Source organism: Pavona decussata, unplaced genomic scaffold (assembly GCF_977016875.1).
Source record: "Pavona decussata unplaced genomic scaffold, jaPavDecu1.1 SCAFFOLD_16, whole genome shotgun sequence".
Classification (NCBI taxonomy): Eukaryota; Metazoa; Cnidaria; class Anthozoa; order Scleractinia; family Agariciidae; genus Pavona; species Pavona decussata.
The window spans coordinates 1,447,009-1,470,356 of NW_028145439.1; the positions used below are offsets into that span (position 1 = coordinate 1,447,009).

Sequence of the window (23,348 nt, forward strand, 5' to 3'; positions counted from 1 at the left end):
TCTTTGCTAAAGATTCATAATCTCTTAGCTCTGTGATCACTAGCTCTAAATCTCTGACTTTCTTCAAAAATAATTTCTTTATTAAGAACTGTTAATTTTTCAAAATACAATTTGTTCTCCAATCTTCTGCCTCTTACTTATCCATAGTTAAAGGGGAAGTATCACGCAAATTTGCAGTCATTTCAAAAGCCAAAAATGTTTGTCTGTCAGCAGAAACAAAGAAATAAAGAAATAATAGTCAAGTTTGTCATAAATCATCGCCCCAGTGTAATAAAACTAATAAATCTGTCGATTAGTACCTCTGGCCAGAGACAGAGTAGGCCGGTATGAATTGCCGGAAACTTGAAACATGCTAGGCTAATGTATTTCATTTTCTCGCATTTTCGTTTCCAAAATGCGCTAGAACAGATCAGGAGTTTTTCCTTTTAAGAATTGGGCTGATTTCTTTCCTCTCGTCATTCTAGAATTATTTGGCAGCTGATTGAAGGTCTCATTTCATTATTTTTAACAAAATATACCAAAAACCCCATTATACTTCCCCTTTAAAGTACCTTATCATTCACTCTTGTATTTCTTGTGAGAAATCCTAATTTCATATAAGCATCGTGGTTTCGTTTAGGTTTCCACGCCAGTTTTTACCTTCGACTCGAAAACCTGTGCTTGTATTGTATTTTGTTATGTTTGCAGCACGGCAAAGATAAAAATCAAAAACAAAACAACAACAACAACAACAAAAATGAGTAGCGTTTGTTTAACTAGGATATTCGTCGTTTTTGGAAAATGCTTTAGATGGAAAAGTTGAGTCACCGAAATCCTTTATCAGGCAAATTGTTCAAAATTAATCTTTTTCGATAAAATACTTAAAAAGGAGTATAAAGAACATTTTTTATCATTTTTTTAGTCTTTGATTAGAATGCCTCAGTTACAACACTCTTCTTGACCACTTTGCAATCGAATTTGTATAAATGGCAAGTTCCCGGCCACATTCATTAGATATATTACAAATGCATTCAGCTTTGACATCGTGGGATGTATTTTTACAGAAGATGGAAAGTTTATTTGTGGACGGAAAACGTAAAGTTAAGACAAAAAAAAAAGTGCTTTGCACTAATTTCGCAATATTTACCTTAAATACAGAAAAGCTTTGTTTAGCTTAAAAATTCGAGTCAATAAATTATTTAAAAAGGATTTCACTGTAAAAATAAAGCTAAAAAAGAAAGAAATCTTGACCGCTCAGCGGCCTATCTCAATTTCAAGGCTAACATGTATATATATAAATAAAAGTGCAATTAATTATCAGCAGAACACTAAGTATTTACACGTGCATATATAAAAGCAATAAGAAGTATGAAAACCTCTTTCGCTTTTAGCGTATATCCATATATTTTTACCTCAAAAACAGCTTCCTAAGGAAGCGACAATTTCCTGGTAAAATAAGGTACAAAGAAAATTTTGGTCACATATTATTTGAAAGTTTTTGAGGAATCATAACCAAAATTCCGTTCAGGCATATTTTGGAGGAGTTTGTGATTTTTATGAAAAATGTTAAATCAGCGAGTGCACACAATGCTAGAAAAAGCTGGTCTCCCCCTCCCCCAAGGAAACATTTGCGAGTTATTGCGTGCGCTTCGGCGTTATCGCTGCTGTACAATATAATTTAGACCTGAGGAAGCAAGAATCCAGACATTGGCATCGCGGACGACGTGAAAGGGAATTGGTAGCGAATGCTGTTTCCCCCTTTAAATTATTTGGCGTCAGTGTGTCAAGTCACAAACGCCTTTAGAAAGGCTTTGCTATTCGCAAGTAAAGCAGAAATACGCCATATATAGGACAACAAACAAAGTCCTGTTGCCTTAAGTGACGTTCTCAGATTCTTTAATTAAAGATTCTTATGTTTCAATTTCCCATGCAATGAGACCCCCATGAAATAGGCCAAATCACGTTATTAGGAGCCTCTATGATCCTATATCTGTTTTAATTCCTTCACTCAACACTTTCCCGAGTTGATTAATTTTTAAAACTTATTTTTTCCACGAAAAGGTTACACGTATGACGATTTAATTGTGCGACTGATCTTCTTTGATTGGGTATTTATAATGTGGGCATTACAAAGGTCCTCTAAGGCCCTTTCCTAAAATGAATCTACTTGAGAAAGGCTTGGCTGCAAGACTTGTTTAAGAGATACATATTCAAGAACCCCTATTTACTGCCAAAGCGACCGGATGTTGAATTGAAGAGTTCTAAGGACTCAAAAACTCAGTCAGTGGTAGGAAAGAGGATTTGAAATCGGGACCTCCGGCGTTACATGTCTCATCTACTATGCCACACGCCAAAACCTAAAGACGGTTGGAATGAGGGGGGAAGGGGTAGTCTCTGAAGAAATTGTGGAGGTGCGTCTGTGGAGGAGGGGGGAAGTGATGGTTTTATTAACTTCACTGATTAGGTAAATTAGCCACTGGTAAGAGATACATAAGGTCACGTTCCATCGTTAGCCCTTGGTCAGGTACGAGCGCGTTGACGTGAAAAATATGTGATGTACCTATTTCAGAAAATTAAATCTCTAACATGTCCTCTAACAGAGAAATAAGCAGGCTCTCACTTTTAAATATTTAAAAACAAATCTCCATTATTTCATCAGTAAGTGTTTATGAAATTTTTAAATACATTAAATGTATCAATAAATAGAAATGCGCCATCCCAGCTCCTCAAAAACTATTGGCCTACTTTGAATCTTTCGGTTAAGCCGAACAGCACCATAGTTGCTTCATAATACTCTTTGGAGCTCGCCTCACCTCTCTCATTTTCCAGTAGCAAAAAAGCGGGTTTAAAGACGAGTTTAGGATAAACTGAAGTGAAAGTGAATTTGATAAGAAGAGAGGGATATGGCCGTGCACTTGCAGACGACACAATTATGAACACAACATTTGGTAGGTAACAAACAACTAATGTCAATTGCAGCCACAATGCACAGGACACTGCCTCTCTGTATCGCGCAATGTTCAGCTGACTTGATTGGCTTGGAACTTCAAACTCTTGAACAGCAGTTTGGCGTAATGAAAAATTTCATTACTTTTCACGTACATCGTTGAAAAGACGATAGAAATTACAGAAAACATGACTAAAAAATGGAAAACTGAACCATCGGAGCGAAGACAACAACCAACAAAAACGATCCAGATATTTAACCTATGGCGTCAACTCCAGGAAAGAACCAGGAACACACGGGGTGGGGCACCACTACGCCATTCCTGCTCCCCTCACACTGTAGGCGTACTTTGAAAATTTCAGTTTTGCCGAACTACACCAAAGTTGCTTGATTGTCTTCTTAACAGCTTGCCTCAGTTCTCTCATCTTCCAACAGTAAAGAAGCGGGTTTAAAGACGAGTTTAAGAAAACAAAAGTCAGACCAATTTTGTTGACCAGAGAAAGAAATGGAGATATTCTACTTTTGGACGTGAAAAATGTTACCAGACCGGTAAGTAACAAACAACTAACGTCAACTGCAACCATAGTGCACTGGAAACTGCCTTTCTGTATCGCGCTACGTTGAGCTGGTTTGATTGACTTGGCAATTTAAACTCTTGAACTTCATTTTGGCGTTGACGGAGTTTCAGAAAAATTTTTGTGAAAGAAGCGCTTGAGGTTGTTAAACATACCGTGGTCAATATCTGAATGTACCTAGCAGCAATTTCATTACTTTTCACGTACAACGTTGAAAAGACGATAGAAATTACACAAAGCGTAGTTATAAACGTGTACGTTCGCCTCAAAGTCACAACTTGTCTGTATTTGAGTCCCAAAGACAAGGCGAGAAGCGGGTCCACACTTATTGCGGTGATAATCGACAAAGACATTCCACACAAAATATAACTTGTTACTGCAAGTGAAACAAATATGTGGTGACAGAAATTCCAACGTTCGAAGATGGTAGACATCCAATAGATGACAGCGAGGGGCTCCGAAACAAGACCAACGCAGAGGTCGGATATCGCCAGACAGCGAAGTAAGAGTTCGGACGGCGGATGAAGTGAATTCTCTTTGTGAAGGGCGACTAGGATCAGAGTATTCCCCAGAAATGCAGTAACAGACAGAAAAATGTTCACCGCGGAAACCGCAAGTCCTGTTACCCAGCTGTATACATAACTATTGTAACCTGCTGAGCAAAACAGCTCTTCATTTTTTATTTCTCCTTCATTTTCAGTGAAATTTGCTATCGCCATGTTACTGCAATGTGAATACTGGTAGTTGTAGTCGTAGGCCTGAAGCTCATTTGTACATCCAGAAGTGATTCACCCAACTAGACGTCTAGTATCAGAACGTTCCCCAGAAATGTAGTAGTAAACAGAGAAATGTTTAAAGACACTAGAAGGTTTGTCAACTGTCTATTGACAATCGCCATGTTCCTGTCAAATGCCGAATATCTGTACTGAGTTGCACTCAAAGACCTTAAGCCTGCATATTATAATTCAGTATCCGCCCAGCGGCACGTAGATTATCGCTTTTTTATGTGACAAAATCATTACTGTTACACTTCCATCCGGCTGTGTATTTTGTCTCTTTCATAAAGTCAAATAAGAACGAGAGGATTATTTGACATATTATTAAAAAAAAAAACAATTGCAGAAAATTTATTTTTTATCAAACTCCCTTCTTCCGTTTTTCAAGAAAAACTTTTTATTGGCAAAGGCCGATGATATCAATAGTCTAGCAACTCTCGTAAGCTTGTAATTGTTTTAATTGTGTAGCTAAAACTATTTTTTTTAGGGTTGGGGGTATTTTTCTGTTGTTTGTACTATTCGGTTTTTTAGAAGGGTTGTAAGCCCATCGTGTGAGAGCTGCAAAAATAGCCCCCAAAAATCATTTTCCTGTTTAATTTTGATTACATTCATGAATTTCTTACTTAATGTTAAAATAAACTTTTCAAGTTTTACATCCGTAAACAAATTTCTGCATCTTTTGTGCGCCCATCTTCTTGTCATCGGTAATTACGACTGTGAGAAGAGAACAGTTGTAGTTATGTTATCACAGATTCAAGATATCCGAGGAAAATTTGGCACATAAAGATTTTTTTTCGCTTTGCTGTTGCTCGGAGCTTAAGGGTAAAGAGCTTCTTCAAATATATATTAAAAAAAAAAAAACTTCTGGTAGAAAACAGATCGATCTCCTTTATGTGACTCAGACATCTAACCAAACATTCTCATTAAAAACTGAAATTTTAGAAACTGACGGATATTGGCTTTTTCGACGATCAAACATTGATTGTTGTGAATTGGTAAATTGTCATACACACGTTAATCACGCCCTTGCTTAACATTATATTTTCTGTCACTGAAGAAATTCTGAGCCAATTTTAACTGCTCTTCAAATTCTACTAGACCAAATTTATAAATTGAATGCCTTTTTTTCTTCAGAAAAGTAGCTCCGGTAGGTAGGTAGATATGTGAAATTTTGTCCGCTATGTTAAGCAAAGGCATGATTAACGTGTGTATGACAATTTACCAATTCACAACAATCAATGTTTGTTCATCGAAAAAGCCAATATCCGTCAGTTTCTAAAATTTCAGTTTTTAATGAGAATGTTAGGCTAGGTACAAAAAAAAGTACATTTGTTAAAACGAGAAACATTCATGTCTGAGTCACATAAAGGAGATCGATCTGTTGTCTACCAGAAGTGTTTTTTTTTTTTAATATATATTTGAAGCAGTTCTTTACCCTTAAGCTGCGAGCAACAGCAAAATAGAAAATAAAATCCTTATCTGAAAAACTCTCCCCGGATATCTTGCATCTGTGATAACATAACTACAAGTGTTCTCTTCTCACAGTCGTAATTAACGATGACAAGAAGATGGGTGCACAAAAGATGCAGAAATTTGTTTGCGGATGTTAAACATGAAAAGTTTATTTTACCATTAAGTAAGAAATTCATGAATGTAATCAAAATTAAGCAGGAAAATGATTTTCAGGGGCTATTTTTGCAGCTCTCACGTCTCACACGATTGGCTTACAACCCTTCTAGAAAACCGAATAGAACAAACAACAGAATAATACCGCCAAACCCTAAAAAAAAAAGCAGTTGCTACACAATTAAAACAATCACAAGCTTACGAGACTTGCTAGACTATTGATATTATCGGCTATAGCGCAAGAAATTTCTTGAAAAACGGAAGAAGGGATTTTAATAAAAAAAATAAATTTTCTGCCATTGTTTTCTTTTAATAATGTGTCAAATAATCCTCTCGTTCTTATTTGACTTCATGAAAGAGACAAAATACACAGCCGGATGGAAGCGCTAACAGTATTGATTTTGTCACATAAAAAAGCGATAATCTACGTGCTGCTGGGCGGATACTGAATTATAATATGCAGGCTTAAGGTCTTTGAGTGCAACTCAGTACAGATATCCGGCATTTGACAAGAACATGGCGATTGTAAATAGACAGTTGACAAACCTTGTAGTGTCTTTGGACATATTTCTGTTCATTACTACATTTCTGGGGAACGTTCTGATACTAGACGCCTAGCTGGGTGAATCACTTCTCACTCTTCTGGATGTATAAATGAGCTTCAGGCCTACGACTACAACTACCAGTATTTACATTGCAGTAATTAACATGGCGATAGCAAATTTCACTGAAAATGAAGGAGAACTGAAAAATGAAGAGCTGTTCTGCTCAGTAGGTTACAATAGTTTTGAGTACAGCAGGGTAACAGGCCTTGCGGTTTCTGCGGTGAACATTTTTCTGTCTGTTACGGCATTCCTGGGGAATTCTCTGATCCTGGTCGCCCTTCACAAAGAGAATTCGCTTCATCCACCGTCCAAACTCCTACTTCGCTGTCTGGCGATATCCGACCTCTGTGTTGGTCTTGTTTCGGAGCCCCTCGCTGTCATCTTTTGGATGTCTACCATCTGCGAAGGTTGGGATTTCTGTCGCCACATATTTGTTTCACTTATAGTAACAGGTTATATTTTGTGTGGAATGTCTTTGTTGATTATGACCGCAATAAGTGTGGACCGGCTTCTCGCCCTGTCGTTGGGACTCAAATACAGACAAGTTGTAACTTTGAGGCGAACTTACATGTTTTTAACTACGCTTTGTGTAATTTCTATCGTCTTTTCCACGATGTACGTGAAAAGTAATGAAATCGCTGTTAAGTACAGTCAGATATTGACCACGGTATGTTTAACAACCTCTAGTGTTTCTTACACAAAAATTTTTCTGAAACTCCGTCAACGCCAAAATGAAGTTCAAGAGTTTGAATTGTCAAGTCAATCAAGTCAGCTCAACATAGCGCGATTCAGAAAGGCAGTTTCCAGTTCACTGTGGCTGCAATTGACATTAGTTCTTTGTTACCTACCAAATGGTGTGTTCTTAATTGTGTCGTCTGCAAGTGCACGGCCATATCCCTCTCTTGGTATCGTCAGCAAATTTACTTTCACTTTAGTTTTCCTGAACTCGTCATTAAACCCGCTTCTTTATTGTTGGAAGATGAGAGAGGTGAGACAAGCTGTAAAAAGTATTATCAAGCAACTATGGTGCTGTTCGGCTTAATTGAAAGATTCAAAGTAGGCCAACAGTTTTGGGGGAGCTAGGATGGCGCAGTGAGACTCTGCTTATTCCTATGTTAGAGGACATGTTAGAGATTTAATTTTCTGAAATAGGACCATCACATATTTTTCACCTTAACGCGCACTTACCTGACCAAGGGCGAACGCTGAAACGTCAGCTTATGTATGTCTTACCAGTGGCTAATTTATCTCACCTGTGTAGTAAAAAAAACGAAAAAAGAAAAACCACCACGTCCACCCACCCCCCACAGACGTAGCCCGACAGTTTCTTTATAAACTACCAACCGTTCTCCCCTTTCCAACCGTCTTTATGTTTTGACGTGTGGCATAGTACATGACACACTTGGACCTGTAACGCTGGAGGCCCCGCTTTCAAATCCTCTTTCCTACCACTGACCTAGATTTTAAGCCTTTAGAACTCCAGCCAGCTGTTTCTAGCATTGCGTGCACTCGCTGATTTCACTTATTTCACCAAAAAAGGCCTCCAAAATATGTCTGAACGGGCTTTTGGTTATGCTCCCTCAAAAACTTTCAGATGATATGTGCCACAAAATTGTTTTTGTAGCTTTTTTTACCAGGGACTAATCACTTCCTTTGAAAGCTGTTTTACCGATGACAAATCTATGTACGCTAAAAGCGAATGACGTTTTCATATTTCTTATTGCTTCTATATAAGCATGTGTAAGTACTTAGTGTTCTGCTCACAATTAATTGGATTTTGCCATAAAATTGAGAGTAGCCACTGAGCGGTCGAGACGTGTTTCGGTTTTAGCGTTTATTTTTTACAGTGAAATCCTTTTCAAATAATTTATTGACTCGAATTTGTAAGCTAAACAAAGCTTTTCTGTATTTAAAGTAAATATTGTGAAATTAGTGAAAAAGCACTTTTTTTTTGTCATGACTTTCGGTTTTACTTCCGCCAAGAAACTTTCCATCTTCCGTAAAAAACATCCCGCGATGTCAAAGCTGAGTGCACTTGTAAATATCTCTAATGAATGTGGCCGGGAACTTGACATTTATACAAATTCGATTGGAAAGTGGTCAAGAAGAGTGTTGCAACTGAGGCATTCTAATCAAAGACTTGAGCTAAAAAATTGTTCTTTATACTCTTTTTTAAGTATTTTATTGAAAAAGATTAATTTTGAACAATTTGTCTTGTAAGGGCTTTCTGTGACTGAACTTTTCCAGGTAAAGCGTTTTCCAAAACGATGAATATCCCAGATAAACAGACACTACTTATTTTTTTGCTGCTTTGTTTTTGATTTTTATCTTTGCCATGCTGCATACATTACAAAATGCAATACAAGCATTGATTTTCGAGTCGAAGGTAAAAAATGGCGTGAAAACCTAAACGAAATCACGAGGTTTATGCGAAGTTAGGTTTCCTCACAAAATACAAGATTGAATGATCAGCTGCTTTAACTATGGATGAAGAGAAGCCAGAAGATCGAAGAACAAATTGTATGTTAAAAAGTTAATAGTTCTTAATTAGGAAACTATTTTTTAGGACGCCAGAGATGTAGAGCTGGTGATATCAGAACTAAGAGATTATGAATCTTTAGCAAAGAGTCGGAAAGAGAAAGAGCGAAAAGTTAAATCCACTTGGGTTGCAATTTTAGTCTTCTCGGCCATCTTACAACTCCATTATATTTAACGGATAACTGCAGGTGCTTGATGCTCACATTCGTGATTAGCACAACTTGTATGGACTGGCAGAAAGTGTTTTTGGCGGCCAAAAGAGTGGATAGTTTATATTAAGAGCCCGAAGTGATAATGGAATTGAACGAGACACGAACGTTTTGAAAAATCAGTCACAAGAATCCCCAGCTCTGTTTTGCACAAAATTATTATTTTTATTTAAGAATTAGAGGCAGGGTTTTCTTCTTTTATTGCTACGTTGCTATGTGAAAAAAAAAAATGAATATATTTTGCAAAATGGTACATCTTATTTTTGGAAATTTGACATTTAATTAAAATTCCATAATTTTTTTTTTTGTTGATGGACATGGGTAAATTATACAACAGAAGGAAGTAAACATATGCTAAACAGTGCTAATGTTAGGGAGATTATGATTTGAATTTCCAAAATAGGGATCTCTCATTTACCAGTCAGATCTACGTATACCATGCACGAAACATTATCAAAGTTTGACTGTGTAGAAACTTGGATTTCTTCAGGAGGCTCAATTTGGTTCCAATTTTTTAATGACTTCTTTCAGATCAGGTATCCAGCTCATGTTTTGATCCAAGGTAACACCCAGAAGCCTGGCCGTAGCCTTGTATTCAATAATGGACTTGCCAATATAAATGGAAGGCAGCGGACCAATATGCCGAGCTTTGGAGAGTAACATTACATCGCACTTGCCAGGACGTGGAGTGAGGCGGTTGTTAACACACCAAGTGTAAAATTCTTTCAGGGCACAATATACCAGAGTATATTGTATATTAGTCTCATTCAGAAGTCAGATTTATGTATATCATGCACGAAACGTTATCAAAGTTTGACTCTGGGGTTCATGTTATTCAACACTGGAGAATGAAGCGAGAGCGTGGATGAAGTGAAGAATACTTGTGAGGGTCGACTAGGATCAGAGCATCTTTCTAAAACGCAATGGACAGAAACTGTTTACTGACACTGCGCATGCAAGGCTTGTCAAATGATGGTGTGTCATCAGTTTAATCTGCTTAACATGAAAGCAGTATTTCAACAGTTTCGTTGTTACCACATGGTCCTATTCAACGTCAATTCTCTGCAAATGAACCACCTCCCAAGCTTTTATCGTGAAGTCTTGAAACAGTGGCAAAGCACAAAACAGGCCTTTCAAAACGACACATCTCCCCACGATGAAATAATTTGGAACAACCGTAACATAAAAATCGAAGGTAAAACGCGTTTTTATAAAGATTGGTTCGAAAAAAATATATTCTACGTATTGAAGACCTTCTACAAAATGACGGAAATTTCCTGTCTTTTAATCAATTCTCCGAAAAATTTCATCTTGAAACGCCGTTTACTTTATATTTTGGATTGATCAATTCTATTTCGACTAAACGGAAATTAGCAATAAAAAGAACTCCACGGCAATTGTCGGAAAATGATAACAAAACAAACATTATCTCTACCAAAAACGTATACTCCGTTATGATAAAAAACACTTTTTTACCCCCCCCCCCCACCCCCCCCTAAACAGAGTTTATGAATTACCCTTTCAGATAAAAAATGACATAAAGATATCAATGTTCCAATATAAGATCATTCATAATATTCTTCCAACAAAAGTTAGCCTTTTTAAAGCCAAAATTTCAGATAATGACATATGCCCTCAATGTCTCACTGACAGGCATTCTTTAGATCACATGTTCTTACACTGCTTTTTAACTCTATCTTTTTGGAATTTATTTCAAAACTGGTGGTCCAGTAAAACTAAGGAAAATATCACATTATCAAACAGCATGATTTTATATGGAATTTTTGACAATAAGATGCACATGTACGCTTTAAACTACACACTCCTTCTCGCAAAATTCTCCATATATTGCAAATGCTTACACGATGAAAACCTGTTTCGACAGTTTTCTGTCACTCTTAATAGAAAAAGTTAATATACAAAGAGGAATTGCTATTCAAAACAACAAACTTACTAAATTCACTGAAATATATGGATTTTTTTTTGTAATTATTTTTTTCTTTAAACACGTTATTTTTGTCGTTACTTGTTTTTTTCTTTCCCCTGTAAGTATGATAATATACATATGTACCGTACATAAAATCTATTGTAACTTACGTATATACTTCAAAATATCTTGTAAAACGCTACTGTCTATATGTACTTTGTATAGTTTATTGTTACTGTTTCTTGTAAATACTAACTCTAACAAAATATTCTAATTAAAAAAATGGTCCTGTTTAATATCATTGAATATCTGACTTTGTACTCACGGGTCCAAAGTACATATTTGCACCAGCAGCTCTACATATTGAAAGTGAATGTATGAAAATTCATGCATTTGATATATTCACCCGCATCTCATCACCTCTACGGGTACATTATCAATTCACAAAATGATCAGCTCCCAGTTAGCTTGATAGCTTAATAGGCCATCTCCGAGTTCCATTGGACCTTATTATGAAAGCGAGGCTAAGTGCAAAGCTTTTATTATGAAAAATAGTTTTCATTCATATGCAAACAAAACTAATTTTTATATGAAAAGTTTTGCATTTAGCCTCGCTTCCATAATGAGGTCACACAACTCGGAAATGGCCTATTGGTAGAGCACTGCACCGGTATCGCAGAGGTCATAGGTTTGAATCCCGTTCAAGCCTGATTTTTTTTCAGGCTTTCTTTTCGCAGCTGCCATGTTGCTTACATAACTGTGATGATCATTCGCTTATTCATAGCTCCACATATTATCGCTGCTTTTTGTTAGAGACAAAATCGATATTGTTACACGTAAATGACGTCCAACTTCTGTGTATTTAACTATTCCATGAATCAAATAAAAACGACTACATTATTGGAAACTAGCTATAGTGTCATCTCGAAAAATCAGATAAACCTATTTCAGAAAATTAAATCTCTAACATAAAAATAAGGAGGAAAATCCCGCTCCCAATTTCTTAATTTCAAGCCTTTGTCTAATGTTGAAAATACTCACAAATTTCCAATCTTAACTGTATGTTGGACTTCCATGATCAACTTTGTACACGTAAAATAAAGTTTTACGTCCCACAGTTTATCCCCAACGATTTCTGCAGACACTTTCCTCTCGCTAGTAATTACAGATGCCAATATTGTGGACCGAACTTGTAGTATATTACGAACTCATAATATGACCAGCTCCCAGTTGGCTTGATAGCTCAGTTTGTAGAGCACTGCACCGGCATCGCAGAGGTCATGGGTCAGTCGAATCCCGTTCAAGCCTGAATTTATTTCAGGCTTTCTTTTCGCAACTCCTTAAGTTGCGTAGTAACTGCGAGGATCTTTCTTCTACTTGACCTTTCATCCGCAGTTCGAAAATAAATGTTTTATATATTTACATTAAAGTATACTAATATGACTGCAACGTGATTTTTTTTCTTTCGTTGCTTGTGACCCACTACTTGGTCCCGTTATATTTCCACAGCAACTTGCATTGGCAAATGCAGGGGGAGGGTCTGAGGGGTCCTGTCCCCTCCCTGCTTTGTGGATGGAAGAAAACTAAAATATCGCAGCAAGGACAAGAACCAACGAAAACGACCCAGATCAGTTTAACCTATGTCGTCAACTCCGGGAAAGAACCAGGAACACACGGGGTGGGGTACCACTACGCCATTGCTGCTCCCCTCACACTGTAGGCCTACTTTGCTAATTTCAGTTAAGCCGAACTGCACCAAAGTTGCTTGATTTTCTTCTTAACAGCTTGCCTCCCTTCTCTCATTTTCCAATAGTAAAGAAGCGGGTTTAATGACGAGTTTAAGAAAACAAAAGTTAGTGAAATTTTGTTGACCAAAGAAAGCAATGGAGATATTCTACCGCTTTTGGTCGCTAAAAATGTAATCAAGCTCTTTGGTAGGTAACAAACAACTAACGTCAACTGCAGCCACAGTGCACAGGAAACTGCCTTTCTGTATCGCGCTATGTTGAGCTGACTTGACTGGCTTGACAATTCCAACCCTTGAACTTCGTTTTGGCGTTGACGGAGTTTCAGAAAAATCTTTGTGTAAGAAACGCTTGAGGTTGTTAAACATACCGTGGTCAATATCTGAATGTACTTAACAGCGATTTCATTATTTTTCACGTACATCGTGGAAAAGACGATAGAAATGGCACAAAGCGTAGTTAAAAAAATGTAAGTTCGCCTCAAAGTCACAACTTGTCTGTATCTGAGTCCCAACGACAGGGCGAGAAGTCTGTCCACACTCAATGCGGTCATAATCAACAAAGACATTCCACACAAAATATAACCTGTTACTACAAGTGAAACATATATGTGGCGACAGAAATCCCATCGTTCGTAAATGGTAGACATCGAAAAGATGACAGCGAGGGGCTCCGAAACAAGACCAACACATAGGTCGGATATCACCAGACAGCGAAACAAGAGTTTGGACGGCGGATGAAGAGAATTCTCTTTGTGAAGGGCGACTAGGATCAGTGTGTTTACCAGAAATGCAGTAACAGACAGAAAAATGTTTACCGCGGAAACTGCAAGGCTTGTTAACCTGTTGTGTACGTCACTATTTAAATCTGCTGAGCAGACCAGCTCTTCATATTTCATTTCTCTTTCATTTTCAGTGATCTTTGCTATCGCCATGTCACTGCAATATGAATACCGGTTGTTGTAGTCGTAGGCCTGAAGTTCATTTATACACCCAGAATTCACCCAGCTTTATGTATAATCATTGCTTTTGCAGGTGCTAAAATCAAATATTGCCTTGTTAGACTTCCGTCCGTTGTATAATTTACCCACGTCGATGAACACAAATAAAAATTGTGGAATTATAATTAAATGTCTAATTTCTGATGTACATTTGCGAAATATATTCATTTTTTTTTTCACATGGCAACGTAGCAATAAAAACGAAAACCCTGCCTCTAATTCTTAAAAATAATTATTTTGTGCAAAACAGAGCTGGGGATTCTTGTGACTGATTTTTTAAAACGTCCGTGTCTCGTTCAATTCTATTATCGCTTCGGGCACTTAAAATCAACTCTCCACTTCTTTGGCCGCCAAAAACACTTTCTGTCAATCCATACAAGTTGCGTCTTCCTGTCAGTGCTAATCACGAATGTGAGCATGAAGCACTTTCATTTATACGTTAAATATCATGCAGTTGTAAGATGGCCGTGGAGACTTATGCAACCCAAGGGAATTTATCCTTTCGCTTTTGCTCTTTTTGGCTCTTTGCTTTGATTCTTAATCTCTTAGTTCCGAGGTCACGAGCTCTATATCTCTGGCGTCCTTCAAAATAATTTGTTGATTAAGAACTGTTAAATTTTTCTAACATACAATTTGTTCTCCGATCTTCTGCCTCTTGCTCATCCACAGTTAAAGTATCTAACCTGTGCTTGTATTGTATTTGTTAAAGTGTGCGCGCAGCGTGGCAAAGATAACAAAAAAACAAAACAATAAATCTTGTTTGTTTAATTGGGATATTCGTCGTCTTGAAAAATGCTTTAGATGGAAAAGTTGACACAATAATCCATTATAAGGCAAATAGTTTAGTCAAAATTAATCTTTTTCGATGAAATACTTAAATAAAGAAAATAACCTTTTTTTAGCTGACGTCTTTATTTAGAATGCCTCGGTTGAAACACTCCTCTTGACCACTTTCCAATCGAATTTGTATAAATGACAAGTTCCCGGCCAAATTCATTAGATATATTGACAAGTGCAATCAATTGTGACATCGCAGGATGTTTTTTTACCAAAGACGGAAAGGTTATTTGCGGACGTACCACGTAAAGTTAAGACAAAAAGAAGTGCTTTGCACTAATTTCACAATATTTACCTTAAATACAGGAAATTTTTGTTTAGCTTACAAATTCGTGTCGATAAATTATTTGAAAAGGATTTCACTGTAAAAATAAACGCTAAAATCGAAACACGTCTCGACCGCTCAGCGGCCATTCTCAATTGCAAGGCTAGCATTGTATATATAATTAAAAATGCAATTAATTGTGAGCAGAACACTAAGTACTTACATGTGCATACAGAGAAGCAATAAGAATTGTGAAAACGTCATTGGCTTTTAGCGTACACTTATATATTTTTTTATTGGTAAAACAGCTTCCAAGGGAAGTGATTAGTTCCTGTTAGAATAAACTACAAAAACAATATTGTTGCACATATCATTTGAAAATTTTTGAGCGAGTATAACCAAAAGCCCGTTCAGGCGTATTTTTGAGGCCTTTGTGACTTTTTTTACGTTACAGGTCCACTGAAGTGTGTCATCTACTATGCTACACGTCAAAACATAGAGACGGTTGGAAGGAGGGGGAGGGGGTGGAGTAGTTGCTAAAGAAATTGTGGGGCTGCGCCTGTGGGGAGTGGAGGTAATGGTTTTATTAACTGCACTGATGAGGTAAATTAGCCACTGGTAAGACATACATAAGCTGACGTTCGATTGTTTAAGCCCTTAGTCAGGCAGGCGCGGGTTGACGTGAAAAATATGTGATGTACCTATTTCAGAAAATTAAATCTCTAACATGTCCTCTAATATAGGAATAAGCAGAGTCTCACTGCGCCATCCCAGCTCCTCAAAAACTGTTGGCCTACTTTGAATCTTTCAGTTAAGCCGAACAGCACCATAGTTGCTTGATAATACTCTTTACAGCTTGTCTCACTTCTCTCATCTTCCAGCAGTAAAGAAGCGGGTTTAATGACGAGTTTAGGAAAACTAAAGTGAAAGTGAATTTGCTGACGATACCAAGAGAGGGATATGGCCGTGCACTTGCAGACGACACAATTATGGACACACCATTTGGTAGGTAACAAACAACTAATGTCAATTGCAGCCACAGTGCACAGGAAACTGCCTTTCTGTATCGCGCTATGTTGAGCTGACTTGATTGGCTTGACAATTCAAACTCTTGAACTTCAGTTTGGCGCTGACGGAGTTTCAGAAAAATCTTTGTGTAAGAAACACTAGAAGTTGTTAAACATACCGTGGTCAATATCTGAATGTACTTAACAGCGATTTCATTGCTTTTCACGTACACAGTTGAAAAGACGATAGAAATTATACAAAACATGACTAAAATAATGCAAGTTCGCTTTAAAGTCACAACTTGTCTGTATCTGAGTCCCAACGACAGGGCGAGAAGTCTGTCCACACTTATTGCGGTCATAATCAACAAAGACATTCCACACAAAATATAACCTGTTACTAAAAGTGAAACAAATATGTAGCGACAGAAATTCCAACGTTCGTAGATAGTAGACATCCAAAAGATGACAGCGACGGGCTCCGAAACAAGACCAACACAGAGGTCGGATATCGCCAGACAGCGAAGTAAGAGTTTGGACGGCGGATGAAGCGAATTCTCTTTGTGAAGGGCGACTAGGATCAGAGTATTTCCAAGAACTACAATAACAGACAGTAAAATGTTCACCGCGGAAACTGCAAGGCCTGTTATCTTGTTGTGTATATCATTATTGAAATCTGCAGAGCAGAAGAGATCTTCATATTTTTTTTCTCTTCCAAATCCACTCAAATTTGCTATCGCCATGTCACTGAAATGTCATAAATAACGCCGGGTAGTTGTATTCGTAGGCTTGAAGCTTATTTATACACCCAGAATTCACCCAGCTAGGCGACTAGGAACAGAGCGTTCCCCAGAAATGTAGTAATGGACAGAAAAATGTTGAAAGAGATTACAAGGTTTGTCAACTCTCTGTTTACAATCGCCATGTTGCTGTTATATGCACATGCTAAATATCTGTTCTGAGTTGCGTTCAAACACCTTAAGTCTACATATTATAATTCAGTATCCGCCCAGCAGCACGTAGATTATCGCTTTTTTATGTGACAAAATCAATACTGTTAGCGCTTCCATCCGGCTGTGTATTTTGTCTCTTTTCATGAAGTCAAATAACAACGAGAGGATTATTTATTACATCATCTCGAAATATCTGATCTCCCAATTGCAGAACATTTATTCTTAACCAAAATTTAATAAGGAAATCTCCTGAGCAGTTTTTCAGGAAAAAAATATCAATAGTTTTCACAGCTCTCGTGAGCTCGTAAATTCTTTTTCAAAATTGTGTAGCAGCCGCTATTGTTTTGAACGTTGGGGGTATTGTTCTGCTGTTTGTTTGTTCTTTTGTTTTCTAGAAGGGTTGTAAGCCAGGTTGTAGGCCAATCATGGGGAACACGAAAGCTGCAAAAAAGGCCCAAAAAGTCATTTTCTTATATAATTAATTCCGATTACATTCATGAATTTCGTACTTAATGTTAACTGTGCTCTTTGCCCAGGTATAAAATAAGTTTTTCATGTTTTACATTTGTAAACAAGTTTCTGCATCTTTTGTGCGGCCATCTTCTTTTCATCGCTAATTACGATTGTGAGAAGAGAACCCTTGTAGTTATGTTAACACAGATGCAAGATTTCCGAGGAGAGTTTAATCACATAAGGGAAGGGGGGGGGGGGGGGGGAGTTATTTTGCTGTTGTTCGCAGCTTAAAGATAAAGAATTGCTTCAAAAGTTTAGTTGTGGTAGACAATAGATCGATCTCCTTTATGTGACTGAGACATGAATGTTTGTCGTTTTAACAAATATACTGTTTCTTTCTAACCAAACTTTCTCATTAACTGACTGAGATTTTAGAAATTGACGGATATTGGCTATTTCGACAAACAAACATTGATTGTTGTGAATTGGTAAATTGTCATACAAACGTTAATCATGCCCTTGCCTAACATAGCGGACAAAATCTCACATATCTACCTACCTACCGTACCTACCTTTCCGAACAAATAAAGACATTCAATTTGGTCTAGTAGAATTTAAAAGAGCAGTTAAAATTGGCTCAGAATATCTTAAGTGACATAAAATATAATAATTAAGTCAATTAACTGAACTAAATAAATGATGCGACATATATTATATACATTAAAATAAATATATACACATATTTCATTTCTACTGCAGGTGTAAAAATTGAAATTCGCATTATCAGAGAGAGACTGAGCATATAATTTCCTGATGTTGATGAGATGGAGTACCATAATTTTTCAGGCCGTGAGGTTTTTAATTAAAGAAGTGAATGCCTTAAGTTGTTAGGAATAGCTTGGGAATCTGTCAGAATGTTTGCACCGCTCAAGGAAAAAACAAACTGAACGCGGGAAACTGGACTCCTGTTCACTATGTGTGAAAGCAGGGGCAGATGCAGACCTTAAGGTAAATGGGAGTCCCGCTCTCGATCACGTGACTCGTTTCTCTTCGTGAAAACAAATACCTCGGCGCCTCGACCCTACGTGCGAGCCTCGGTTTTGGTCTAAAAAATAAGTGGGGTGGGGGTGGGGTTGGACCCCTCCCCTAGATCAGCCATTGATGAAATAGACACACTATCAGGAATGTCCCATGGGCACGTTCGGGCAAGATAAAAATTGTTTTTGGTAAACAGGGCCAATGTTAAGCAGCTTTGATTTGAATTTCCAAACACGGGATCTCTCATTCGCAAGTCAGATCTACGTATACCATGCACGAAACATTCAACACTGGAGAATTAAGCGAGAGCTTGGATGAAGTGAAGAATACTTGCGAGGGGCGACTAGGATCAGAGTATCTTTTTAAAAGGCAATGAACAGAAACTGTTTACTGACACTGCGCATACAAGGCTTGTTAAATGACGGTGTGTGTCACCAGTTTAATCTGCTTAGCGGGAAAGCAGTATTTCAGCACTTTCGCTGTTACCATATGATCCTGTTATCATTGAATATCTGAGTTTGTAGTCCCAAGGCCGAAAGTACGTGTTTGTACCGGCAGCTCCACATACTGAATGTGAATGTATGAAATCAAGTTCATACATTTGATATATTCACTTTCATCTCATCACCTCTACAGGTACATTAAATTCACAAAATGACCAGCTCCTAGTTGGTATAGTAGAGCAATGCACCGGTATTGCAGAGGTCATCGGTTCGAGTCCCCTAGAAGCCTGAATTTTTTTCAGGCTTTCTTTTCGCAGCTGTTATGTTGCGTACATAACTGTGATGATCATTCGCTTATTCATAGCTCCACATATTATCGCTGCTTTTTGTAAGAGACAAAATCGATATTAATACACGTAAATGACGTCCAACCTCTGTGTATTTAATTCTTTCATGAACTCACAAAAAAACGACTACATTATTGGAAGATAGCGTTATTTCGAAAAATCAGATGTACATATTTCAGAAAATTAATCTCTAACATAAGAATAAGGAGGAAAATCCAGCTCACAATTTCTAAATTTCAATCCTTTGTCTAATGTTGAAAATACTCACAAATTTCCAATGTTAACTCTCCCTCTCGCTAGTAATTACAGATGCGAATATTGTGCACCGGACTTGTAGTATACTAATATGACTGCAACGTGAAATTTTTCTTTCGTTGCCGTGCTTGTGACTCACGACTTGGTCCCGTTGTGTTTCCACAGCAACTCATTATGAAAGCGAGGCTAAGTGCAAAGTTTTTATTATGAAAAATAGTTTTCATTCATATGCAAACAAAACTAATTTTCAGATGAAAAGTTTTGCATTTAGCCTCGCTTTCATAATGAGGTTAACGCAACCCGGAAATGGCCTATTGGTAGAGCACTGTACCGGTATCCCAGAGGTCATGGGCTCAAATCCCTTTCTAAACTGAATTTTTTCAGGCTTTCTTTTCGCAGCTGCTATGTTGCGTACGTAACTGCGATGATCATTCATTTATTCATAGCTCCACATATTATCGTTGCTTTTTGTAAGAAAGAAAATCGATGTTTTTACACTTAAATTATGTCCAACCATTGTGTATTTATTTCTTCCATCAGTGAACTCAAACGAAAATGACTGCATTATTGGAAACTAGTATCATTCGGAAATCAGATGTACCTATGTCAGAAAATTAAATCTTTAACATAAGAATCAGGAGGAAAATTCCGTTTACAAATTCTAAATTTGAATCATATCCTTTCAGTCTAATGTTGAAAATACTCATAAATTTCAAATGTTAACTGCATGTTCGATTTCCATTATCAGCTTTGTACACGTAAAATAAAGTTTTACATCCCTCAGTCTATTCCCAACGATTTCTGCAGACACTCTTCCTGTAGCTAGTAATTACAGATGCGAATATTGTGGACCGAACATGTAGTATACTAATATGACTGCAACGTGATTTTTTTCGTTCGTTGCTTGTGACCCACGACTTGCTACCGTTGTGTTTCCACAGCAGCTTGCATTGGCAAATGCAGGGGGAGGGTCTGAGGAGTCCTGTCCCATCCCTGCTTTGTGGAGGGAAGAAAACTGAACCATCGGAGCAAGGACAAGAACCAACGAAAACGACCCAGATCAGTTGAAACTATGTCGTTAACTCCGGGAAAGAACCAGGAATACACGGGGTGGGGTACCACTTCGCCATTCCTGCTCCCCTCACACTGTAGGCCTACTTTGCAAATTTCAGTCAAGCCGAACTGCACCAAAGTTGCTTGATTGTCTTCTTAACAGCTTGCCTCACTTCTCTCATCTTCCAAAAGTAAAGAAGCGGGTTTAATGACGAGTTTAAGAAAACAAAAGTCAGTGAAATTTTGTTGACCAGAGAAAGAAATGGAGATATTCTACTTTTGGTGGCCAAAAATGTAACCAGCCCGTTTGGTAGGTAACAAACAACTAACGTCAACTGCAGCCACAGTGCACTGGAAACTGCCTTTCTGTAGCGTGCTATGTTGAGCTGACTTGACTGGCTTGACAATTCAAACTCTTGAACTTCATTTTGGCGTTGACGGAGTTTCAGAAAAATCTTTGTGTAAGAAACGCTTGAGGTTGTTAAACATACCGTGGTCAATATCTGAATGTACTTAACAGCGATTTCATTACTTTTCACGTACATCGTGGAAAAGACGATAGAAATTACACAAAGCGTAGTTAAAAACATGTAAGTTCGCTTCAAAGTCACAACTTGTCTGTATTTGAGTCCCAAAGACAAAGCGAGAAGCCGGTCCACACTTATTGCGGTCATAATCAACAAAGACATTCCACACAAAATATAACCTGTTACTACAAGTGAAACAAATATGTGGCGACAGAAATTCCAACGTTTGTAGATGGTAGACATCCAAAAGATGACAGCGAGGGGCTCCGAAACAAGACCAACACAGAGGTCGGATATCGCCAGACAGCGAAACAAGAGTTTAGACGGTGGATGAAGCGAATTCTCTTTGTGAAGGGCGACTAGGATCAGAGTATTTCCCAGAAATGCAGTAACAGACAGAAAAATGTTCACCGCGGAAACTGCAAGGCTTGTTAACCTGTTGTGTACGTCACTATTTATATCTGCTAAGCAGAACAACTCTTCATACTTCATTTCTCTTTCATTTTCAGTGAAATTTGCTATCGCCATGTCACTGCAATATGAATACCGGTACTTGTAGTCGTATTCCTGAAGCTTATTTCTACACCCAGAATTCATCCAGCTTGACGCATAATCATTTCTTTTGCAGGTGTTAAGGGATCAAACATTGTCTTGTTATACTTCCGTCTGTTGTATAATTTACCCACGTCCATGAACACAAATAAAAATATGGAATTGTAATTATATGTCCGATTTCCAAAAATAAGATGTACCTTTTGCTAAATATATATATATTTTTTTCACATAGCAATGTAGCAATAAAGAAGAAAACCCTGCCTCTAATTCTTAAAAATAATTCTTTCATGAAAAACAGAGCTGGGGATTTTTGTGACTGATTTTTTTAAACGTGCGTGTCTCGTTCAATTCCATTATCGCGTCGGGCACTTAAATTAAACTATCCACTTCTTTGGCCGCCAAAAACACTTTCTGTCAATGCATACAAGTCGCGTCTTCCTGTCAGTGTTAATCACGAATGTGAGCATGAAACACCTGCAGTTATACGTTAAAAATAATGGAGTTGTAAGATGGCCGAGAAGACTGTTGCAACCCAAGGGAATAGGCCTTATCACGGTTTTTGACGCCCTTTTGACGGGTAGGGAAACAGGCTCAAAATAACAGTGTTTGTATGGAAATCCGATGTCAAATAATTTTCATAAAACATCGCTTCTGAAAAATTCATGAATTGGAAACTTTTGGCATTAGGAAAACGATTTTAAGAACAAAATTGGAGGGATGTAGCTGTGACAGAAAGCGTCCAGTCGTGTTTTGAACTTTCCATACATTTGACTGACATGTGTATAGCGAACGATCCGTGAGCTGCTACTAAAAATAGTTCGCGGGAAAAAATACAGGGAAATGTATGGAAAATTCAAAACACGACTGGACGCTTTCTGTCACAGCTACATCCCTCCAATTTCGTTCTTAAAATCCTTTTCCTAGTACCAAAAGTTTCCAATTCATGAATTTTTCAGAAGCGAGGTTTTATGAAAATTATTTGGCATCGGATTTCCATACAAACACTGTTATTTCAAGCCTGTTTGCCTACCCGTCAAAATGGCGTCGAAAACCGTGATAAGGCCTATTATGTTTTCGCTGTTGCTCTTTTCGACTCTTTGCTAAAGATTCATAATCTCTTAGTTCTGAGATCACTAGCTCTACATCTCTGGCGTCTATCAAAAAGAATTTCTTTATTAAGGACAATTCACCTTTTAACGTACAATTTGTTCTCCAATCTTCTTCCTCTTGCTCATCCATAGTCAAAGTATTTAATCATTCACTGTTTTATTTTGCGAGGAAACCTAATTTCATATAAGCCTTGTGGTTTTGTTTAGGTTTTTACGCAATTTTGTACACTCAACTCGAAAACCTTACCTGAGCTTATGTTGTGTTTTGTAATGTATGCAGCATGGCAAAGATAAAAAAACAAAAAAAAATGAGTATTGTTTGTTTATCTGGGATATTCGTCGTTTTTGGAAAATGCTTTAGATGGAAGAGTTGAGGTATCGAAATCCATTATAAGGCAAATTGTTTAAAATTAATCTTTTTCGATTTAGCTCAAGTCTTTGATTAGAATGCCTCAGTTGCAACACTCTTCTTGACCACTTTGCAATCGAATTTGTATAAATGGAAAGTTCCCGGCCACATTCATTAGATATATTTACAAGTGCAATCAGCTTTGACATCGCAGGATGTTTTTTCCGGAA

General features: G+C 37.5%; 2 protein-coding genes across 2 annotated transcripts; one reads left to right on the forward strand and one right to left on the reverse strand.

Moving 5' to 3' along the window:
• Positions 1–6,611: 6,611 nt before the first annotated feature.
• LOC146487237 (melanocyte-stimulating hormone receptor-like) lies at positions 6,612–7,550 on the forward strand. The gene has a single exon (XM_085084397.1). It carries the CDS (start codon positions 6,612–6,614, stop codon positions 7,548–7,550), a length of 939 nt encoding a protein of 312 aa, XP_084940523.1.
• Positions 7,551–20,320: 12,770 nt separating this feature from the next.
• On the reverse strand, positions 20,321–21,633 carry LOC146487238 (melanocyte-stimulating hormone receptor-like). Its single transcript, XM_085084406.1, has one exon. It carries the CDS (start codon positions 21,631–21,633, stop codon positions 20,698–20,700), a length of 936 nt encoding a protein of 311 aa, XP_084940532.1. The 3' UTR covers positions 20,321–20,697.
• Between the last annotated feature and the right edge of the window lie 1,715 nt (positions 21,634–23,348).